Source organism: Natrix helvetica (assembly GCF_964273705.1).
Source record: "Natrix helvetica genome assembly, chromosome: 5".
Classification (NCBI taxonomy): domain Eukaryota; kingdom Metazoa; phylum Chordata; class Lepidosauria; order Squamata; family Natricidae; genus Natrix; species Natrix helvetica.
In genome coordinates, this window is record NC_138551.1 from 41,453,349 (window position 1) to 41,475,379 (window position 22,031).

The window sequence follows — 22,031 nt, forward strand, 5'->3', positions numbered from 1 at the left end:
CCAGTCTAAGATTGCATTATATCACATTGTCTTCAAGAACGTTATACGCTAGTGATTTTATATAATGTACTTAAAATGTTTATCTTTTTATGTTTTGCTTTGCATTTAATTCATTTTTTAAAGAATACAGCCTCATAACATTGATTTTGATTTTTTAAAAAGTACTCAAGTGCCAGACCTTGATGTATTTACTGTATTTTTAAAAAAAGGAAATATCAAGAAAAAGGAAATACTGTCTATACGGCAATTGATTCCTTAGAGCAGTCTTTTCCAATCTGCTATCTTTCAGGTAAATTGGACTTCAGCTCCCAACAGCTATGGCTTATGCTAATAAGACTTATGGAAATTATGGCTCAATAGGAAACATATGGACCCACACATGCTGCCTAAAAAAAATTTTTTTTTAATGAATGCAAATGCTGGAGGTACACTGATTTAATATTTATGTTGAAAGCCACTTCACAAATACTGCTAATAAATTCTTCACGAATTGTCTACACATTTAATTATCCCCATCATAAATATGGAAATAAAATGTAGTATGATTAATCAAGCATATTTCCTAGAATATCCTGCATAACTATGACGCATTAATAAGGACATGAGATTAACGTTGCACCCAAAAATGACTGTTTAAAAAAAAAAGATTCAATCGCTAAAGTTTCCGCCTAAATATACTGTCGTGTAGAATAGTAAAAGGTGGTGTCGAATGTTCTGTGAATGTGATTCTTGGTTCAGATTGTCTTCTAGAGAACGTGCAATTGTCCTGTGAACAGAATATCTCCCATTCTCTCTGCAGCCTGACCTAGGAAATCAGTTCGGTTTGCCGCGTCTCTTGTCACCGTGGCAACCCCGGGGTGCATTCTATTTCTATGACAACATGGGGGACTCGGCGTTCTCATTGCCTTAGCAACTTGAGCCAGGTCTCTTACACACCTCCTCCGTTCTAAAAGGTAGCGAAGAAGGATCAACAGTCACTGACACCGGATTAGTTGGGACACAAATATGCATGCACTTCTCTTGTTCTGCATGTAGCGAGAAGTCTTGCTAGGCTAGCGTTGGTTTCCCTCTTCGGGCTCGGCCCGGTTTTGAGCGATGAGCGAGGCAAATGTGGAGAAGCCAAGCTTAAGGTTGGAAGCCGCAATCCAGGTTAGTGAAAGAGCAGCTTTTTAATACCTCCCGGAGACCCCCTTGCACCGGAGACAAATTCTTTGTGTGTCCAATCACGCTTGGCCAAATAAAGTGTTCTAATAGATTAATTTCAAAGTAAAACAGGACTAAGCTCACCCACTCCTACCTCTCAATATTCCATTCCTAAGGAACACCTGCGGGAGGGGAGGCGAAGGAAGGGAAGGCATAATTCAGATGTTCAGCTTGGGTAGTGAAATAAGGGGAGTGGGAGGTTAGTGTACTCCCCTGCGTTTTTTTTTTCTGGAGAAAATACTGCTGATGGAATGCTAAGTTTGCTTTTTTTTAAAAAGACTGTAATAACTTTTAATGATTTTAATGACTTTAGTCTATAGGTTTCAGTTTAACTAGTCCCTTGATGCAAATGCCAGTGTAATAATTAGAATATTGACCTAGGAGTCAATAATTCCAAATTCTACTCTCTCAGTCTCAAGGTTTGTTGGAGTGTAATGAGCTGCAATATCTTTTACCCCGTTAATGTGAGAATAATGTAAGTGAAGGACCATATACATATTAATGTTGAGGGCTTGGAAAGGGGAAATAGACTATGGTTTCTTAAGTAATTTCAAATTAAAGGGAGAAGCTGTATGAACAAGATTAATTTCTCATACTTTTTCTATATGGAACATTTATAAGAAAAGTTTGATATCATGGCCAAATTAAATTGGAATGCAGGAAAGCTGTGTCAAGTATTACAATAGATAGTTTATAGAAACCATGGGGCCATACTTAGTAAAGATTCTGCTGGTAAACATCTTAAAGTAGAGAGTAGTTTAGTTATTTGTAGTTTTGTATATTGTAAACAAAATTATTTTACTTTGTCACTTGATTTATGGGAAAAGGGCTGAGGTTTTTTTTAGGTTAGTAGGCTTTATAAATCACTCAATTTTGTTTATTCAATAAAGCATAATTAAGTAAATTAACCATAGGTTAACGTATTATGTGAATACATTCTTATGCCTACTACTATGATCCAGAGTCAGCCATATCAATGTTATTTATCTTCAAACTATCTGTAATCTAAAGAGCACTTGATATTTATTATATAGTCATAAGCTTTGTCAAATGTTGTATGCCCTGATGTTTAAAAATATAATCGGTAACATCAGTAACAATTAGTAGTTCTTTTTTCTTACATGGAGTAAAGTTGCCTTGGATCTTATGGAGTTGTCAATATTTTAAATACGCTAGAGGGCAGTACGATTTAAGGATTGAGATTAAGAACAAAAGAGTAGTGAGTGCAAGAAAATTGCTTTCCAAGTAACGAAACAATTAACAGCAGCATTCTTTTATACAAGTTTACTCAGGAAGCACATTGTGTTTAATGGGACTCATTCCCAATCATGTATAGAAACTATTGCAGCTCTGGGGTGCAATTTCATAGTGCTTTAAACTTTGCAATGATTTTTATTGAATTTAACTAGACTTCTCAGTGAACGTAGAATTCAGATGCATGCAATTCAAACTTCTCATTCACAGCGTACAGTTCTGTTGGGAATATAAAACTAGATCACCACAGATGAAACCAAACACATATCCTCTCCTAGAATAATTTGCAAAACAAATAATAACCTTGGAGGGTACATTCTAATTTTAGCAGTATTCAAAAAGTGTTTAGAAAGGCAGTTTTTGGATTCTTCACACATATTCCACTTTAAATAATTGCAAATAAGTTGCAAGTCTCTCTCTATTGTTCAGAATAAACATATATAGGCTAGATCTGCTTAACCAGTATTCAGACTCCACCATTATATTGTATAAACCCAGGAACTGTTATTAAACCAGTATTTTCAATAGAAATAACATAAGCAAGCTTTAGTTAATTGTGAAGGACTCCAAAGGAGCCAATTCTTAAATACAGTACTTAAATTAGATTGCTCTTAGAAAAAGGGGACAAGAAATCTTTGAAATGTAATTGAGCATTCTGCTGTACGTGTAGTACAGGTAGTCCTCAATTTACAACAGTTCACTTAGTGACTGTTCAAAGTTACAACAGCATTGGAAATGTGACTTATGACAATTTTTCACATTCAATGACCATTACTGCATCTCCATGGTCATGTGATTTACATTTTGGATGCTTGACAACTGACTAATATTTATGACAGTTGCAGTGTCCCGGGATCACATGATCCCCTTTTGCAACCTTCTGACAAGCAAAGTCACGAGGGAAATCAGACTCACTTAACAACCATGTTACTAATTTAACAACTCCAATGCTTCACTTAACAAATGGGGCAAGAAAAGTCGGAAATGGGGCAAAACTCACCTAACAAATTTCTCACTTAGCAACATAAATTTGGGGCTCAATTGTGGTTGTAAGTTGAGGACAACCTGTACAACTGTTTAACATAACCGCCAGTTTATGATTCCTATCGAAAAGGGTACTTTCCAGAGTAGAACATAAAACCTTTTGCGCTGTAACTAGTTTTTCTATCCTAATTGAAATGTAATACATTTGATATTAATGATGTGATCACAGTTATTATTAACCTATGTTGGTCATAGAAAATAAAATGTCAGCTTTCCACTGTACTAATCTACAAACTACCAAATAGCATTCTAGCTATTTAGCATGTTGTATTAACCCAACCTGCCAACATAGCAGTTTGAAAGCACGTAAAAAATGCAAGTAGAAAAATAGGGACCACTTTACTGGGAAGGTAACAGCGTTCCGTGCACCTTTGGTGCTTAGTAATGCTGGCCACATGACCACAGAGACATCTTCAGACAGTGCTGGCTCTTCGGCTTTGAAATGGAGATGAGCACTGTCTCCTAGAATCGGGAACGACTAGCACATATGTGCGAGGGGAACCTTTACCTTTATGAACCCAACCAAGAAACAGTTCACTTATTGTTCAGCATAACTAATAGAATACCATTTTTTTCCGGAGTATAAGATGCACCTTTTTCTTTCAGAAAAGAGGCTGAAAATCTGGGTGCATCTTATACACTGAGTACAACATTTTTTTGCCTCCTGAAATCCCGCTCCCTTCACCAAAGTGGCCTTTAAAAGGCTGTCAGAGTGCTCCTGGGGGCAGGAGGAGGGCAGAAATGCGCGAAAAATGGGCCATTTTTTGCTCAAATTTGCCCCTCCGCCAACCCCCAGGAGCACTCAATAAGCCTCTTAAAGGCTATTCATGCCCCTTTTTTGAAAAAAAGGGGCAGTTTTTGCGAAAAATGGGCATTTTTTGCTCAGTTTTGGGAGGCCACCCCCCCAGGAGCACTCTACAAGCCTCCTAAATGCTATTCATGTCCTATTTTTGAAAAAAGGGGGGGCATTTTAATGAAAAACGGTCCATTTTTGGGAGATCTGCAGATTGCAAAAACTTTTTTTTTATTTGCCTCTTCAAAATCTTGGTGCGTCTCATACTCCGAAAAATACGGTGATTAATTTTATAAGCTATGACTAAGTGAACAATTGGTAAGTATGTCAATTCAAAGTTACACAAGGATTATATTTGTGTGATACTTATTGGTGGGTAGCTCTTTCTTTCACTTTTTGTGAATGAACAGTGTTGCTGTTACTTCGACTGGATTTATTTTTTTCCATAGTTGCCCCATTTGTACCTGCCTTTCCCCTATTGCAAAGGGTGCAGCTCTCTCCATGGTCCCTTTTCAGAGGCTCCGTGGTACAGCTGTAACTCATTACCAAACTATTTTTTTTAATCCGTGGCTTTGCTGATAGGCAGATTGACTGTTACAGTTATACAACTGGCATTTTTGCAACTCTCGCATTTTTTATATTCAAGCACAGCATCTGTTATGTTCAAAAGCAGAAAGGCTAAAATGATTTAGAATGAACCGTACAAGTTGCTAAAGGGAGATGATTCCCTTACAAAACTATGTATTCCTCAGGGTTCTTTTTCCTGCAAATTTTACAACTTTAGCTATCATATGCCTTATGTTACTAGTGCAATGTTTCTCAATCTCAGCAACTTTAAGATGTATGGACTTCGGCTCCCAGAATTCCCCAGGTTGTGGGATTTGAAGTCCACACATCTTAAAGTTGCTGAGACTGAAAAACGCTGGGGTATTGTAGTATTTAATTAGAACATAACCTTTGGGTTGTTTCTTTACAGTTATCTTTATTTTACTCGTATTTGAGAAAGATTAAGAGATCAAATAAGATGTTCAATCTGTCCCCATCCCATACCAAAAATGACACCTAGAAAATATACGTACATTGATTTTACAGATGGTTATATAATTACATTTCTTTTTCATGATAGGACAATAAGTAGATAATACATCTATGACTACACATGTGCATGCAAACACAATGAGTACATCCCTAATACAACATGCTTCTAAGTTTCTCAGGGATAGTATTATGTCAACCTATTGAAACAAGTGAAATCTCCAAAATATAGCAGAGATCAGATCTGGATAACACACTACACCTCGTTTGAGTCCAAATTTGCAATTATAGCAAAACAAACTATATTGACAGAGAATTCTAGTATCTAGATGTGTCTGAGCAAAAAATCAATGAACTGTTGATTTTGCATATATCAAATCGGAGGTAGTATTCTACTGGTTTGGACCAGTTAGGCCAAACTGGTAGTGGAAATCGCGGGTGGCCCCATCCACCCACCTTTTCTCTACAGCATCCCATTTAGGGGATCCAATTTTTTTGTCAAAAGCGCATGCGCAGAAGGCCGTACAAGCGGTCACATTTGCAAACCTCTAAACACAAAACAAAATCACTTTTCCCCCCTGTTCCAATTTGTTAATAAATTACCCCTGGCATTCAGTAATCATAAGAGTAGAATAATGGCTATGTTTGTATGCTAGTTAGTAGAAGGAGAAGCATTTCTTTGTCAGATGATTTCTGACTTGTGCTTGGGATTCAGTGTATTAAACTACATTCAGTGAACACCTGGTTTGCTATATTATTTCTGTCACACTGCATACAGAAAGGCTTCCCTAACACTTCTCATTTTTAGATTCTCACTTTTTAATCTTTTATACTGTCTACGTCTCAGATATACAGTATGTGCCTTTTTACATTTTACACTTTAGTTTTTTACTTTATTTTTCTTCCTAATAATTGTCTGTACCTCAATCCCTTAGATGGCCTATGATAGTAAAGACCCAGTTTGATTTGTTACCTTTATTATTTTAAGGGAGGTAATAGAAATCCCAGAAATTGAGAGATCATTAGAGACAAAATTCAGAATTACATAAGCACATAACGCACATTGCCACCAGCCTCTTGATCTTCTTTTCTTTTTTTAATTTCCAGGAGAGACTTTTAAATACAGAAGTGGTTTGGTACCTGTACTGTGTTTTATTTCATTACAATAGTACCCAAAATATTCTTGCCCTATAAACACAAAGTAGCATTGTTACAGCATCATTATACAGACAGATGCGGTACCTTTGTCAACAAGATGAGAAATGTTTCTATTCACTGAAATCTGCTTAAACACCAAATCTCATCTTACTTCACAAGAGAGTCATAAATTGCTAGCATCTCCTGGGATAAATTAAACTCTTCTTCTGTACTTGTCCTGAACTTTAAAGGCATAACACATCAGGGAATAATATATTTCAAATAGCAACAATATTGCTATTTGACCAAAAATGCACTCTCTGAAATTTTACAGATAAAAAATATAAGGACTAGAGCACCATTTTCAGTAGTGGTATGTTGATATAATGTCTTGATGGAATATAACAGAGAGAAGAATCCCAAATGCCAGGATAATAATAATTTCATTAGAGTCCAACATGTTATAGAAATGAAATCCTTTTCAAAAGCAAAACAAAAAACAAAAAAACCAGCACCGAAAATATTAGTATATAAAATACTTACAATATGCATACAATTATATACTAGACAATATATGCCTTAACTAATTCAGTATGTATAAAATAAGATTGTCTCATGTTTTAATATAAATGAATGTATTTCTTTAAAAACAGTGTTCTTATATGTATTTGTTTAGCTTAATTACCACAGATAAGAATGTTGCTATAATAAATACCAAGGGAATATCAACAAGGAACATGAACATTCTTTAGTATATTACATGTGTTTTGGCATAGATAAAAAGTAAAAAAATAAAAGATTCCTATAAAGCCAAAACAAAGCACAGTAATTATTTAACTTTGTAAAAATTTATAAATTGGTCAACAGACATAATGTGTAAAGCTAAGTGAATTGAAAACAACTCGTGATTTACAAAAAATTGTGAACTAAAGGGGCAAAATACTTAAAGGAAAAGATGACTTTAAAATCAGAGGTAGATTCTGAATGTCTTCATCTGGTCCCTTACACTATTCTGTGGTAAAATCCATTTGCATTTTTTTTTTTAGTAAATGGTCTCAGTTTTCCTTCAAAAATGTTTTAGAGTCAAAGTACAAATATGTAATATTTTGTCTAAAAACATTTCTCTAAAGGAACTCCTGTTTGGCACTGCCAAAATGTTCTTTTGTACTGATCATTAAAAGTTTAATAGTTACTATTAAATAGGTACTATATGGCATACACAACACAAGGAGATAACTGTAAGGAAGTCGTTTGCCCTTTGTGCTTTCTGTTTTTTAAAAAATAATAATCTGAGTTTTGTCAGGTATTCTCTGGAATTCTCTCATCTAATTACTTACTAGTCCTGGCTCTACCAAAGACTTATTCTGAAACACCCCTAACTATGGCATGAGCATGCCCTACTAGCCTTTTGTATACGACATATTCATGAGGCTTCCCTTTCTTTCATCCATAGCTACTGTATAGCAAAGTCTTTACATATTCCAAGTTTAAAGTAATATTTTTACTGTGGTTAAGTTTAGGATGCTTCATCAACATGATGATAAAGGGCTGGGGTCCAAATGCCCAGATCTTGTGCAATGCCTAAACTCATTCCTTTCATTGAGTTTAGACAAGCTGAATGCATACTAAACTGAGAGGGTAAAGCTGAGCTATGATGCTGGCTCTACTCCCAGCTTGCAAAGTTCCCCAGCCCCACCTCTTGCTGACTGAGAAGAGTAAGACTATGCAACTAAATTCCCATGAATCCTGGAGGTCAGGTTGTGCAGAACTCCAGCAACCATAGAAACCTAGAGAGAGAGAGAGAGACCTTCATGCCTGTATATATCTTCACTCATAGGTATGGAGGAGTGTTTCCAAGTAATCCATCTTCCATCAATGGCTGACTAAAATCCAACATGTTTTTCAGCCTGGCTTTGATGTTTGAGTGTATTTCAGACCCTAGAAGATACAGTACTTCATCCCAGAGCAAGCAGAGATGACAAAGCATTGACTGTGCGAGGGGAAGGAGAAAAGGCTGCACCTGTAACGATCCCAGCCAGAATTCGACAGATTATTACAGAAAGTTTATCTGATCCATCAGGTACTGCCTTAAATTGGACATATCTTTAACAGTTGATGTGTGTGGATTTAAATGCAAGGAAATGGCAGAAGGCAGAAACTCATAAATTGATACTAGGAGTGGATTGACTTCCTAACCAGATGTGTATTGGATGTGTTTTTCCAGTATCTCCCAGAATTTCCTTCACAAAGAATGTAAAAAGAGAGCTAGTCATCTATTCTTTCCAGTAAAATGTTTAATTTCCTCTGGTTCCATGGCAGAGTATCAATTAGGTGGCTGTTGACTTGGAAAAGTGACTGGATCCATTTCTGCGCTGTCATTCCCAATCACTCCTTAAACGAGCATAAGCCATTTCTATAATAGCCTACAGTGATCCTGATTGCACCAAGAGATGAGTAGCAGTTCCTCCACTTGACCAACGAGGGAATGTAGAAATTGACCAACATTACATCTCAGGTCTATTGTGGAAAGGACAAAACACATGTTGATGCTCAGTACCCATCACATATTTTATAGTCATTAGCAAAATAGTTTTAGTGCACAACTACTTCTCATTTGTTTTTTTTACAGGAAGGCTAAAGGAGTTGTGATAAGAGGTTCTATGAAACTGGAAACAGCAAACTCTTTCAGGGGCTCTTTCAAGAAGAATGTGTATTCAAAATAAGGAAGCAAGTCTTCATATACCATAAACCTGAAGGCTGGGTTGATATATTTTTTTTCCAGGCTTAGTTTTCCTTAGGTTCTCAATTTTGCAAATTTCAGAAACTATGTGAAAATGTCTATGGACATTTAACATCATTTCATGTGCATTTCTCTGTAGGTATGCATCCTTGTGAACATCTTTTCTACTATATTCATTTTCAAATTATTCTATATTCAAATTGTTCTATAAATTGAGGTTGCTTTGATGTAGTCTGTCTAATCAAGTTCTGATGCAACAGATTTATCATCCATCCCTATTTATGTCAAATATTTGCTAAATCCAAAATACCAGCTTATTCTTTTTAATGTTAAGCACCGGTGTTCTAATCTATTTATTGTTGAAATTACATTGCTAAGAGAATTATCCGTGTTCCTGCTTCCTAAAAAGAAGAGTATGTGGTATCTGTGTATATGCATAAGGCCAAACCTCCAGCTAAAATAACAATACTGCATTGATTTCAAGCCACTGGTTGATTGACTTGCCATAATCTATTGATTAATGTTTCCAGGTTTATCAAAAACAGACCTTCCAACCAATATGCAAGAAGAAAACCACTTATTGCAGAAGGAACTTTCTCGCCTTCAGGACCTGTTGGCACACACTCGTGCAGAGAAGGATGAGTTGTCTAGTAAATATCAAGCTATTAGTGAAAGGGTAAGAATTACGTAAATTAATGAACACATTTTTGAATAAAGGTCTATTGAAAGAAGTGGAAACCTACATTCAAGTAATCATAAGTCTTTACTGGTTGTGAGCATATTTCATGTATTATAGATGAATTATAGGAAGCACAAGAATATTACAGAACATATTTCTTTAAATTAATTTAGAGCAAAAAATAAACTGTTAATAAACTAGCACAGCAGCATAAAGTCCTAAGGATTTAATACTCTTATATTTGCATTTGTTCTTTGTTTTTGCTAACAGATTAACTCTGAATTTTTAAGCATTTGCATTAATTGATATAATGGATGTGGCATATATTTATACAATTCTAAAACCATGTTTTCATTTGAATAATATATTTGGCAGAGCTTCTCCATTTCCATGAATAAATATGTTCTTACGAGATACGGTGTTTTTAAGAGGAGCTAACTATTTTTTTAAAATGTGTTTGGATTTTTTGAGATGGCACATGAAAAGTTATCTCTGAGTGTATTTCCCATACTGGATAAGCCAAGCAAATTATTTTCAAGAAAAAAGTTGTATCTGTCCTTAAGTGGGCTTAACATAAATCGTTGTGTCATGATTGCAGAAATGAATAATTTCTTTATCTTCTTTCAAAACTGTTACATGTACTAATGGCCCCTAAAAGAGAGAGAGAGAGCCTTTATTGTCATTTACCTATATACACAATGACACACATTAACACGAAATTCTGATGCCCCACTCTCCCATCAAACAATGCCATCATCCCAAGGATAACAATAATCTTTATCTTAACTTAACTTTATTCAATTTCTAAACCGCCCCTCTCTCAAAAGAGACTCGGGGCGGTGTACAGGCATATTAAAATAATTGAACAATAAATATACATGGTATAAATACAAAATAAATAAATTCAATATAGGACTGGAGGAGGTAGTAATGATTCACTGTACAATTTAGTTAAGTTAGATTAAAATTTTAAAAAATTATAAAAACATTTACCCTAAAAACTATCCCAAAATAAAATATCCGCCAGGAGGTAAGAGTAGAACTATATATGGGCCAGGCCGGCTAATCGGAACAGGTGAGTCTTAAGTTTTTGTCGGAAGGAGCGGAAGTCGGTAGTAGTTCTAATATCGGGGGGGAGGTCATTCCAGAGGGTTGGGCCAGGTTATACAAAATGACACTATATTAATCACAATCGATTTTGAATACATAATGGAAAAAGGAGTCTTAAGAGTTAACAAGGTTAACCCTATATGGAACAAAGCTATTTCAGAATTTAGTTGCTTCGGATGCCACAAAGCCTCCTCCCAGAAAGCAACTATGAAAATCAGTCATGGAGAGGATGTCCCTGACAATACTACAGACCCTGTTCAAGCAGTGTATGCCATGTCCTGGATAGAAGAAAGTTAACTTCCAATAATTTTTTCCACTGTCCTCACCACTTTCTGCACAGCATTTCTGTCCAAAGCATTAATACTTCTGAGCCAAACAGATTCAACAGGATATTTTCAATTGTCCCTCTATAGAAAGTAGTAAGGATAGGGGAAGGAAGATGTGCCCTTTTCATGCACACAGAAAATAGTCGCTGTTGTGCCTACTTCACCAGTGTTTCACTATTGAGCAACCAAGCTAACCTACTCATTAGCTGCACTTTCAGAAACTTAATACTACTAACTACCTCCATAGCTGAATCATTAATATACAGAGGTGTATGCCTATGCCTGCCTTTCCTGAAATCGACAATGATCTTTTTTGTTTTTCCAACTTTTAGAGTCAAGCAGTTTTTTCACCAAACCTTCTGCCTCATCATTGTCATCCCAAACGAGGCCCATCACTGTTGTATCATCCACATACTAGAATGGCAAAATAGTCCTCTAGCATTCTACTGTAATGATAACCCTTTGGCAGGAACAACTGAGACTCACATTCTGCAGTGTAAATGTAGAGAGTCAATAGTGTGCAAATATATCCCATTGACAGCCCCCTAGACATGCAAGGGTAGATGAGATGAGTTCCATTTTTATATGCTGCTGCTTCTAACTATGCAACCGCACCTGGACATATGGAGTGTTTGAGTATGATACTTTCCAAATAAAATTTATTTTAGAAAAATTTTGAAAGTTCTTTGAAAGTCCTCCTGGAAACAGACCTGTAATTTATTGTCAGAAAAGTGGTAAACCATTTTTTTTAACTCATGAAAATGGATCCTGACATATCACCTCCAAGGTCCCTTCCAACTCTACTATTGTATTGTATATTGTACTTACATAACTTTTAAGAAACCAGCCCCTTTTTTGCTATTTTGCACCCGGAACCTTGTTTTGCCAATTGGATCACAGCAGATGTTTATTTCTGTAGCTGCAGCAAGCACAACGAACAGAGGAGGAAGAAAGCACAGCGTTCCTGCAGATGAGACAGCAGTTTAAATCGGATGAAAAAGCACATAAGCGTAAGATGCAAGCCTTCCAGGATGGGCAACAGCATCAGGCGCAGCTAGTACAGAAGATGCAAAACAAGGTGAGTGGTATTACTTCTGCCAGTTGTGCCTGTGACAGGATCCTTTTGATGGAGCTTATAAGGATAAAACGTATTGGGGCTTTGTGCTGTAGTTCTTGATTAATTTGGGAGGTCCTCTGTTGAACATTCAGAATACACACCCCTAGCACTTCTGGCTTCCTTCCATTGCAGTGCTTGCTAGCATAGGAGCAACATTCATATTTGACATACTACTATTTTCTTTCTAGTTCAGTTTATCATTGAGTAAGACAGGCAAGTCATCCGAATTACTCATCATGAAACTATATTTAATTTTGCAAGTCATCAGAAACCTTAATACAAGAGAGATGAATCCGAATCTAAGATGAGTGATGGATTCAATAAAGGCAAACATATTGAAAGTTAATCTAAAGGAGAACTTAGTCTAATTTGCATAAGGTTTTCCTTCTACAACAGGGGTGTCAAACTCGTGGGCTGCGGCCCAGATTCATCATGCGCTGGCCATGCCAACACCCAGTTTAGTGAAGAAGGGGGGGAAGTCATGATACGTCACATGATGATGCAAGTTTGACACCCCTGTTCTAAAAGATCAGAATTGGAGGTGCTTCCTGATCTTTGCTTATAAATATTCAGGTTTTATTTATTTATTTAGCATATAGCATCAGAGGTCATGCAATCACTGATATAAATAAAGTGTCAGCAAACATACTCTGTGTGTGTGTGTGTGTGTGTGTGTGTGTGTGTGTGTGTGTGTGTGTGCCATAATAAAATCACCATAATATGAAGTCACAGAATTGCAGTGGGATTGATGTTATAATTATATTAGATGTTATAAAATATATAATATCTAAGGAACAAGTGGTAACAAGTTAGTAATTTTCTTATGAAATATAACAATATTTAATAATAAATAATAATATAATATTTCTTATTAGTTATTAATGAATGAGCTAATAATAATTTGTTAGGCTGACATGCCCTGTTATATTTACATTTATTATATTTATTTCTGGAAAATGTCTTCATTGTTTTGTAAGTACATCTTCTGTCTCTTAAACATGCCCCTTCTCTGAAATTAGAGGATTCTGTTAAAAATCCTGCCTGATAGAGCTCCTGTACTTTACAGACTTAAGTTTTTGAACTGTCCTATCATAGGTTCCACTCCTTGATTACAGAAAAAATACTAAATATTTACTGCTTTATTAGTTTTTAGAAGCTTAAACCCAGTGCTTAAACTCAGTTTGCTTATTAATTTGTATTTACTATATTTATATTTAATTCAATAATACATTTTTCATTGATCTATTCTTTGTGAAAGAGAATTAAAAACTGAAATCATTAATAAAAGAAAAAAATAGAATAGAATTGTGATGATAAAAATTATTCCTCACTGTCCCCAAGCTCTACCTGTCCTTCTTCTACACCAACATGAGGAATGCTGATTAAAACAGTTTTAATCAGCATTCCTCATGTTGGTGTAGGAGAAGGACAGGTAGAGCTTGGGGACAGAGTCAAGAGAGGAATTAGTCTGAAGTCAATAAGTTCGTACAAGAGGTCCAAATCCAGCCCCTCTTGAATTCAGCTAACTCTTATCTAGCACCAATTTAGTGCTGACCTTTAGTTGACTAGATTCTTGTGGATAGACATGAACAATAAATAAGCTTAACTGAAACTTAACACATTGTCCCGATTCCTTGCTCCTGAAAGTCCCTTTCAGAATTTGAAGTACTCTTTAACCTGTAAAATATTCCAGTGATTCTCAACCTGTGGCCCGCTGAATCCTGGGATGTGGGGGGGGGGCGCAATGTCATCACAGGGGTTCCGCAAAGACTTGAAGAAATGTTATGATTTAAATCTTTAGTTAAGTCGTGGGGAGTTCATGATCATTGTCCGTGGCCACAAAAGGTATTTAAAGGGGGTCTGTGGTGAAAAAAGATTGAAAACCCCTGAACTATGCTATTTCAGAAATTATGATAATGGAAATGTAATATGTTTTATGGACACCAAATTGAGGAAGGATGATTTAAATAAATAATTTGCCAAATGAATCATGCAATCTAGATAGATGTGCAAATAGAAGCTTTCAATTGTCATATGGGTTGTTTTTAAGATGTATACAACAACTACTATGAGGGGGAAACATATTTTCTATCTAAAAAGCTCTTTGTAGGCTTTCAGAGAAGAATTAAAGAAACGAGGTACCAGCATTGGCCAGTTATAGTACCAGTCCATTAAACCAAAAGATCAGTTCGGGGTTTATTTGGAAGTAGTTTCCATAGGGATTTACAGGTTTTTAGCACCACATACTAAAAGAAATCCAAACCAAAAACCAAAACCCCACCCCACATTATGCCTTAGCAGAGTATTTAGTCAGTCTGAATGCTAACTAGATGCTTGGATCTTATGAAAGCCTTCCTTTCATCTCAGCAGAATTTTGTAGAGGAACAAAGAAACAGCCTTCCCAAGCTAATTTTCTTCAGTTGTGTTCAATCAATTCCTGTATGCACAAGATGTTTGTCCAAAATCTGTACCCCGTAGATATAGAGTGAGGAAAGATCTTTGAAAAAGACTAGTTTCTAATATTTAGAGGGTCATATTGCTGAAAGTGAAAGCTCTTCCCTATTGCATCTTCTGCTTAATATCCACACTTGTGGATCCCCCCCTTCTAAATCTTTACTTTTTAAAATCTGTGCTACACAGCCAAAAAGTGTTTTTCTTTTTGACATTTTTAAAGGCTTCCTTCCCATAGCATATTCCTTGTCTTCTCCCACTTTAGTTTTGTCAGATTTCTGCTTTTCTTCTTACTTTTAATTCGACCTGGTTCTTATCACAATCTACATTTTATATATTTGTCTTCCCCATCTTCCTCACTCCCCACAAAGACCTACAATACCTCAAATAAATGATTTACTACCAATCCAGGGAAGTTCTCATATAAAGATGAATATATTGTCTCTTAAACTGCTTGAGAAATTAGGGCTGGGCAACTGATTTCAGGTCTTGCTGCTGGCCAAGTATGGTGGAGCCAGAAGGGAAAACATATACCCTGGATTTGATTGCATTTAAATGTAAAATTAATTGCAAATTGCAATTAAAATATATTTATTCCCTATGTATTTCATAATACCTTTTAAAAGTTATAATTTTTGGTTGACTTGGAATTGCAAGATGCACAACCCTGATCTCCTGGATCAAACTTCTACTTCTTTTATTTTAGTTAAATCATCTTCCCTGAGCTCCTCTTTTCTTTGTTCTTTCTTTTTCTCTTGAATATACCAATTACCTAAATCTCTTTTCTCCATCATGATATAGGTATTGCAATATAAGAAAAGATGTGGAGAACTGGAACAGGAATTACTGGAGAAAACCTCTGAGTGTGAACGTCAGAAACAGATGGTCTGTATTTTATGTGAGGGTTTTTCCCCCATTAATGATAAAGCATATGGCAGGGGTCCCCAATCCCTGGTCCGCGACCCATTGGGAACTGGGCAGCGCAAGCAGTGGGCAAGCAGACAAAGCTCCATTTGCACAAGCAGCGAGTATATATATGAAACCATTCCCTCTCCTCCCCTATTACCGCTGCCACTGCTGCTGATTCTCAGAGCCAAAAGGTTAGGGACCACTGCAATGGTGGGTTCCTCCTTGTTTGGACTGGTTCAGCCGAACCGGTAGTGGTTTGGCGGCCTGTGTCGCTGGAACTGACAACGCCCCAGGCCTGCCACGCTCCTGAACCAGTTCTCCCGGTGGCGCCATCTTGTTTTTGGCTTCTGTACATGCGCAGAAGCATTTTTATAGTAATGTGCACGCACGAGCTGCACATCCACGAGCGAACCGGGAGTAGCGGCTGCCGGAACCCACCCCTGGACCACTGGCATAGGGCACTTAGACTCTTAACTTTGTGCATAACCCTGTTCTACAATGCCATATTCAATTCAGTGGAGTGAATGTTTGGAAAATAGCCTAGCCAGCCAAAAATCATATCTGATAACACATATTTGTTATATAATTCATATCATTTCAAGATTCTCACAGGTTTCATGAATGTTCAGTCGTTTCTTCCAGTAATGTATAGTTTTGATTAAAAAAAGCTAGCTGAGTTCTTTATTTTGAGGCAAATCTTTTACTCAGCCAGCAGCAATGATAATTTAAGGCTAAACTAGTTAAGCAAGAAAAAATAAATTTTCTATGCGTGTAGGTGGTACCCCATAGAGGTTCTCTGGTTGGCTTTCATATAGTTACAATACGAGGTATATAAAATAAACTGTTAAAACTTTAAAAGTTCAGCACAAATTATAGGCTAAAATCATATTCTTTTAAAAGACAAAGTGTAGGGAAGTTTGCACTCTGACCCTGTGTTGTTAGTCATTGGAATACTTGTGAAGGTTTCTAAGCTGCTGACATTTTGCCAAAAAACATTAATATGTGTAGAAAATGGCATTGTAGCAGCCAGCAGACAGGCAGATATTATACAGAACTCTCAAGTATTCCATTTTCTACATTTATAGGCTTGGATGTTAATGCAGCAGTTAATTAATAAATAAAAACCTTGTGAAGTCCAAACCTGTATTTGTAGTTCTCTGCAGACAGTTATCCTAGCAACTCTATATGATATATAGCAGGTACCTAAAAATAACAGCCAAATTAATCTTAGTACTCTAAGTCCTTATTGTTCATCCTAGAGGCACTATCTCGAGTGGTGTTTAATAGCTTCCCAACCTGGGTGTTCTATCTATCTTGGATTTCAAGTTCTAGAATTTTTAGCATTTGCCCATGATATATTGTCCATGTAGCTGGAAGTCATCCAGGTTGTAGACAGTTTTTTTAAAATTCAGCTAAACAAGTTACAGTGTTTCTGAAACACTGCAAAATTTTACAGAATCTGAACAAAGAAGCATATGGAATTAATAAGCAAGGATATTTTAACCTCTGTTAAGGCTTCTTTGATGACCTGGGAAAATATATACCTGATTGAGGTTTTATTTTCTGAGTTATATTATATTATAGTTGCAGGAGATGATTTTAGAATGGCCATATAATTTTTTCTATAAAAATAATATTTGATGGAAAGAAATATCTAAATTGTTTGATATTGGGAGCAAATGCAACTAATAAAAAGACTGTCTAATCTGGATGTTAAAATTGCCCAAACATCAATGGGGAGTTGAACAGATTAAAGGAAAAATCTTAGAACTGCCCCCCAAAAAAGACAAAAACAAGATCAAACATACTGAAAGAGAAAAACAAAAGAGAAGTAAAAGTGAGTGTTATGGAAGTGAGAAAGTTTTTTTCCAAAATCTGCCTCTTTGTGGATTTTCTAACTATGGTAGTCATTGGAGAATCGTATCAGTGAGGTAACATACAGAGTTATGAAGGCTTTGACTTCAAATTCAACTCAGAAGGCATTAGAATTTGCCATTTGATGGCATTTTATAACATACCTTTCCTCTCATATCTAGAAGTTCATATCTGTAAAGAAAAGTTTCAGGATTTTAAGTAAGCAAATTGTATGGTGTATGATACGTGCAATTGCATACATATCCTAAATCTGCTAATGATTTATGTACTTTAATTACTATTATAGTTCAGTCTGACATCTTTTCTTCTTTCTAGCTGCAGACAAGATTAGACTCAACAGAATTACGTTTACGACGCATTGAACATGACCATAATACAGAGTTGGAGAACACTCTCATCCACCTAGAAAAAGAGCAGCAGAGGTAACTGGTGTTTTTCAGGGATCAAATTGTTTATTTTGTTTGGAAGATCCCAACTCAGGGAAGGATAATTAGTTGCTTTAAACTGAATTGTATAACTATAGGCCGCTGAAATTTTATGGGATGTTAGCAGTATCCTTTCTGTGACATATTATTGCAAAAGCGAGCAAGGCTTTAACCTCTGATTTAAATCTGAGAGATCTAGGTTCCATTTCTTGTACTTTAAGCCTTCTTACTGCAGATCACATGTAATCCTCAGCTTTCCATAGCTCTCCTGAATGGGACTACACATCATAATTAGGAAGGTTCTTTCTCAGTTAACAACTTTACCTCTTCCTCTTCAAAACAATACAGATCATACCTTGATCAGAAATTCCATTCCGGGAATTTTAGGATCCAAGATATTAGGTTGGGTGTCTGTGGATTTTCTATCACCTTAAGCAAAATCAATTCTACAAAAACATGCCGATTAACTGGTTTTTGCCACAAACTAGCTGGGACTAAGAAAATAAGGGAGAGGGGATGCAGGTTCAGAAAGCATTTGGTAATTATCCATCCAAAAAGTGAGAGCAGTTTCCTATCAGCACTAAATTACTATGCTTAGAATGATGCTTTATAATTCAAGGACTTTGATACTTGCAAGAAAATAAAGCAGCTTCTAAAATTGAGATCCCATTCATATTTTTCAATCAAATACTGACCTGAGAAATAAAACATAAACTTCCACTCTAGGGAGTTACCAAATATGGAAGAATACACAGGACAATACATAAGCAGAAATGAGACCCAGAGAGCATTGATATTACTGCAAAAGAGAAAGAAGAATTAACAGAAGCTCATATAAAATAAGTGAAATGGTTGTCGGTAGTGTCAACCTAGGCAACTAATGAGAATATAATGGGATTATATGAACATGACAGAGGGATTTGTCTATCTTAGAAGAACCCACTAGAGAAACTAAAATTACCTCAGAGTGAGAATCTTGCTATTTGCTATATAATTGAATTGTTAAGTGCCCTGGAACTTTTTAAAAAAAATCTCATAAAGTTCACAAGTAATTTCACCAGTGGAATAATAGATAAAATTGTTAAAGTAAAAAATTATCATATACGTGATCTGGTAATACCCACTAAATATAAAGCAATGGTGACACCAAAATATAATTTTATCATATTTTATCTATATCTTAAATTATTGTATTCTATTCCAATTTCATTTTAGACTGTATTTTATTCCAATTTGAATTTAAATTGTATTTTATCCAATTCCATTTTAAATTGCTTTTATCAAATTTTAGTAATAATTTGTCTCTGGAACTTTGCACTTTGATATGACCCAAAGGCTAATCAATAAATAAAGAGAGAATTTAAAGCATTAGTGTAGAAGGAACTGTGCAGGCAGACAGGTCTTCTAGGTAGGAATGAATAAGGGACTGAAGCTGCTGTAGGATTGCCTCAATTAGCCTTAAACACATTGTGTTCTACACACATTATTGTGTAAACAAGTAGGAAATTCTACAGGAGAAAGTTGGCAAGGGGGCTAAACAGAAAGAGAGGACAAGGCATTTATTTATTTATTTCATTTGTTTGCCATCCATCTCTCTTCGAACCAAAATTAATAACCAGAAAAGCATTAGGTGTAATTATTTATGCATTTTCAGCATTTATTTATGATAGTTATATATCTCGAATGTTTACAAGACTGCAGTAATTGCGAGGGATTGTGTGATGTGCTGTGAAAGATGAACATGTCAACATCTGAGTTGTTGCTGGTTGCAAGGATTGTGCTATAAGAACTCTTCTTGCTTAAGCAGCTGAATTACTGTTCATGACTCACAGCAATTCTGGGATGTTTGTATTCCCACTTGCAATGTGTGCAGGCTTCTAGTGGGTTTGAGGAAATTGTCAAAGGATTAGAGCAGTAAATGGCCACACTACATTTAACTTAACAGAGGTCATCACATGTATTAGTGAATATTATGATGTTCAACATTAAAGATGTTGCATAGAAATGAGTCAAGGAAAGTTGTATAATATCCTACTTTAAGAATTCAATTTTATTTCTCCTGAGAGAAGTAAAAAAAAAAATCAGCACAAACAATGGTGGATCTACAGCAGGCTTGAAAAAGAAAACAATTTTCTTTATGGAAGGCAGTCTAGCAAAGAAGCAAGCCTAGGGTTTCAGTCAGAAGCAAGAAGCATACATCCTATACAGTTGGAATTCAGCAACTACTATGAAACATTCGGAACAGAAAAATCTACAAACCCTTCAGAAGAAAGTGGGCATTTAGAATTTCTTCATAAGGATTAGCAAAAATAAGTTTGATCAAAGTTTGAGTTGAGTTTGTTCGACTTACAATAGTTCAATGCACTGAAAACAGTAATTTATGACAATTTTTCACACTTACGACCATTGCAGCATCTCTGTGGTAATATGATCAAAATTTGGATGCTTGGCAACTAGTTCACATTTATGACAATTGCAGTGTCCTGGGATCATGTGAGCATCTTTTGTGATCTTCTGATAAGCAAAGTCAATGATTCACTTAACAACTGTTTCACTTAGCAACATAAATTCTGGTCTCAATTGTGGTTGTACATTGAGGATTACCTATAGTACTATTGTGCCCTTTGTTTTGTTTTCCTGTAGGAGTGCTACCCTTTCCCAGATGAACACTCTACTTCAGGAACAGCTGGAAGAGGTGAAATGCTTGAAACAGAGACTAGCTGGGGAGCTAGAGAGGAATGCTACTGATATGCACAGGCTGAGAAGTGAACTAGAACAGAAGGTATTTCTTTGGTACAAAGGCAGGAAGTATTACTTGATTTGGGGGGGGTGGCTTACTACACTATGATTAGAGATCTATTCGTTCCATGTTACATTATTATAATGCACCAGGGTAATTTGTTTATATTTTTCTTTGTGCATTTATTTATTTGATGATTTTAATCAATTTAATATTCAAGCTGGGTCAACTGTTTATAAATTCATTTAGTCCCAGGATTCACTCTCCACTTTCCTTATCTTACTATTGCTGGGGGGGACGGGGACGGACAAGGAAAGAGGCATATGGAGTTAATTAAACTCAGCCTTTCTGATACCACTGCACCCAGGAGACAGTTTTCAATTATAGAAGAATATAATGTTAACTATAATATTTATCCAGTTCCATTGCTTTGGGAAATGCTGCAGCCTGTATACTCTCTTCTCCAGTAATCTCATCATGCTAATTGAAGCCTTCTGCACTATGTGCAAAGTAAGCTTTGGAGGTGGGAGTGATTTGGAAGGGTTTAAACAGGATTACAAACATGTTTCTTCCCAATCTAATTCCAATCTGGATTAGGAATTCTTCCTCCACTTTGTTTCAGCTTTAACATTGCATGACTATTAATAGCATAATTGTAATCATACCTGATTTTGTCCTCACTATTATTTTGTTGGAAGGATTGACTTTTTCCTTTTCATGTATTTCTCTCTTTTTTCAGTGAAATTTTGGAATGGTTATAGTTTCAATTTAGCATGTAACAACAATCCATTTTATATTTAGTTAAACTCACTGAATATAGAACTTTTGTTTAGAAAAATATAGAATAGGCTTTAGTCCAACAAATAACTGACTCATCTCTCAGAATGGTCAAATGAACTCACAAATTTATTGGAAATATTGTAGTATATGTGAATTTGGTGAATTCAACAAGTTCATGAATTTTAATAGGTTATTCCAAATCCGTAAATTTACTATGGATTTGTTTTTATATGTATACAATTTTGTTCAACTGTTTAGTGCAATGTTGCACCCATAGTTTTCATAGGTTTATGCAACAAAAGCATATATTTCTGAAAAATAAGAAGGCAAAGATAGAGAATCCATATAAATGGAGAAGACGACTAGTTCCTCTGATTTAAAAGAAACTATTATTTATATGTTTGCCAAATTAG

The 22,031-nt window shown here is 35.8% G+C and overlaps 1 protein-coding gene across 7 annotated transcripts in view; it reads left to right on the forward strand.

Annotated features, from left to right (window-relative positions):
• Nucleotides 1–966: 966 nt before the first annotated feature.
• The window catches only part of CROCC2 (ciliary rootlet coiled-coil, rootletin family member 2), a 108,105-nt gene continuing 87,040 nt past the window's right edge, over nucleotides 967–22,031 (forward strand). For 2 of the 7 annotated variants that reach the window (XM_081954441.1, XM_081954447.1), the window contains exons 1-7: nucleotides 967–1,149; nucleotides 8,402–8,546; nucleotides 9,737–9,882; nucleotides 12,241–12,399; nucleotides 15,691–15,774; nucleotides 17,989–18,095; nucleotides 20,742–20,880. In XM_081954441.1, coding sequence (XP_081810567.1) covers nucleotides 1,096–1,149; nucleotides 8,402–8,546; nucleotides 9,737–9,882; nucleotides 12,241–12,399; nucleotides 15,691–15,774; nucleotides 17,989–18,095; nucleotides 20,742–20,880 — 834 coding nt within the window. In that variant the 5' untranslated portion in view covers nucleotides 967–1,095. Of the gene's footprint in view, nucleotides 1,150–8,289; nucleotides 8,547–9,095; nucleotides 9,346–9,736; nucleotides 9,883–12,240; nucleotides 12,400–15,690; nucleotides 15,775–17,988; nucleotides 18,096–20,741; nucleotides 20,881–22,031 lie in introns of those variants that run through there. The other 5 variants (XM_081954445.1, XM_081954443.1, XM_081954442.1 and 2 more) reach the window with 5 other exon arrangements.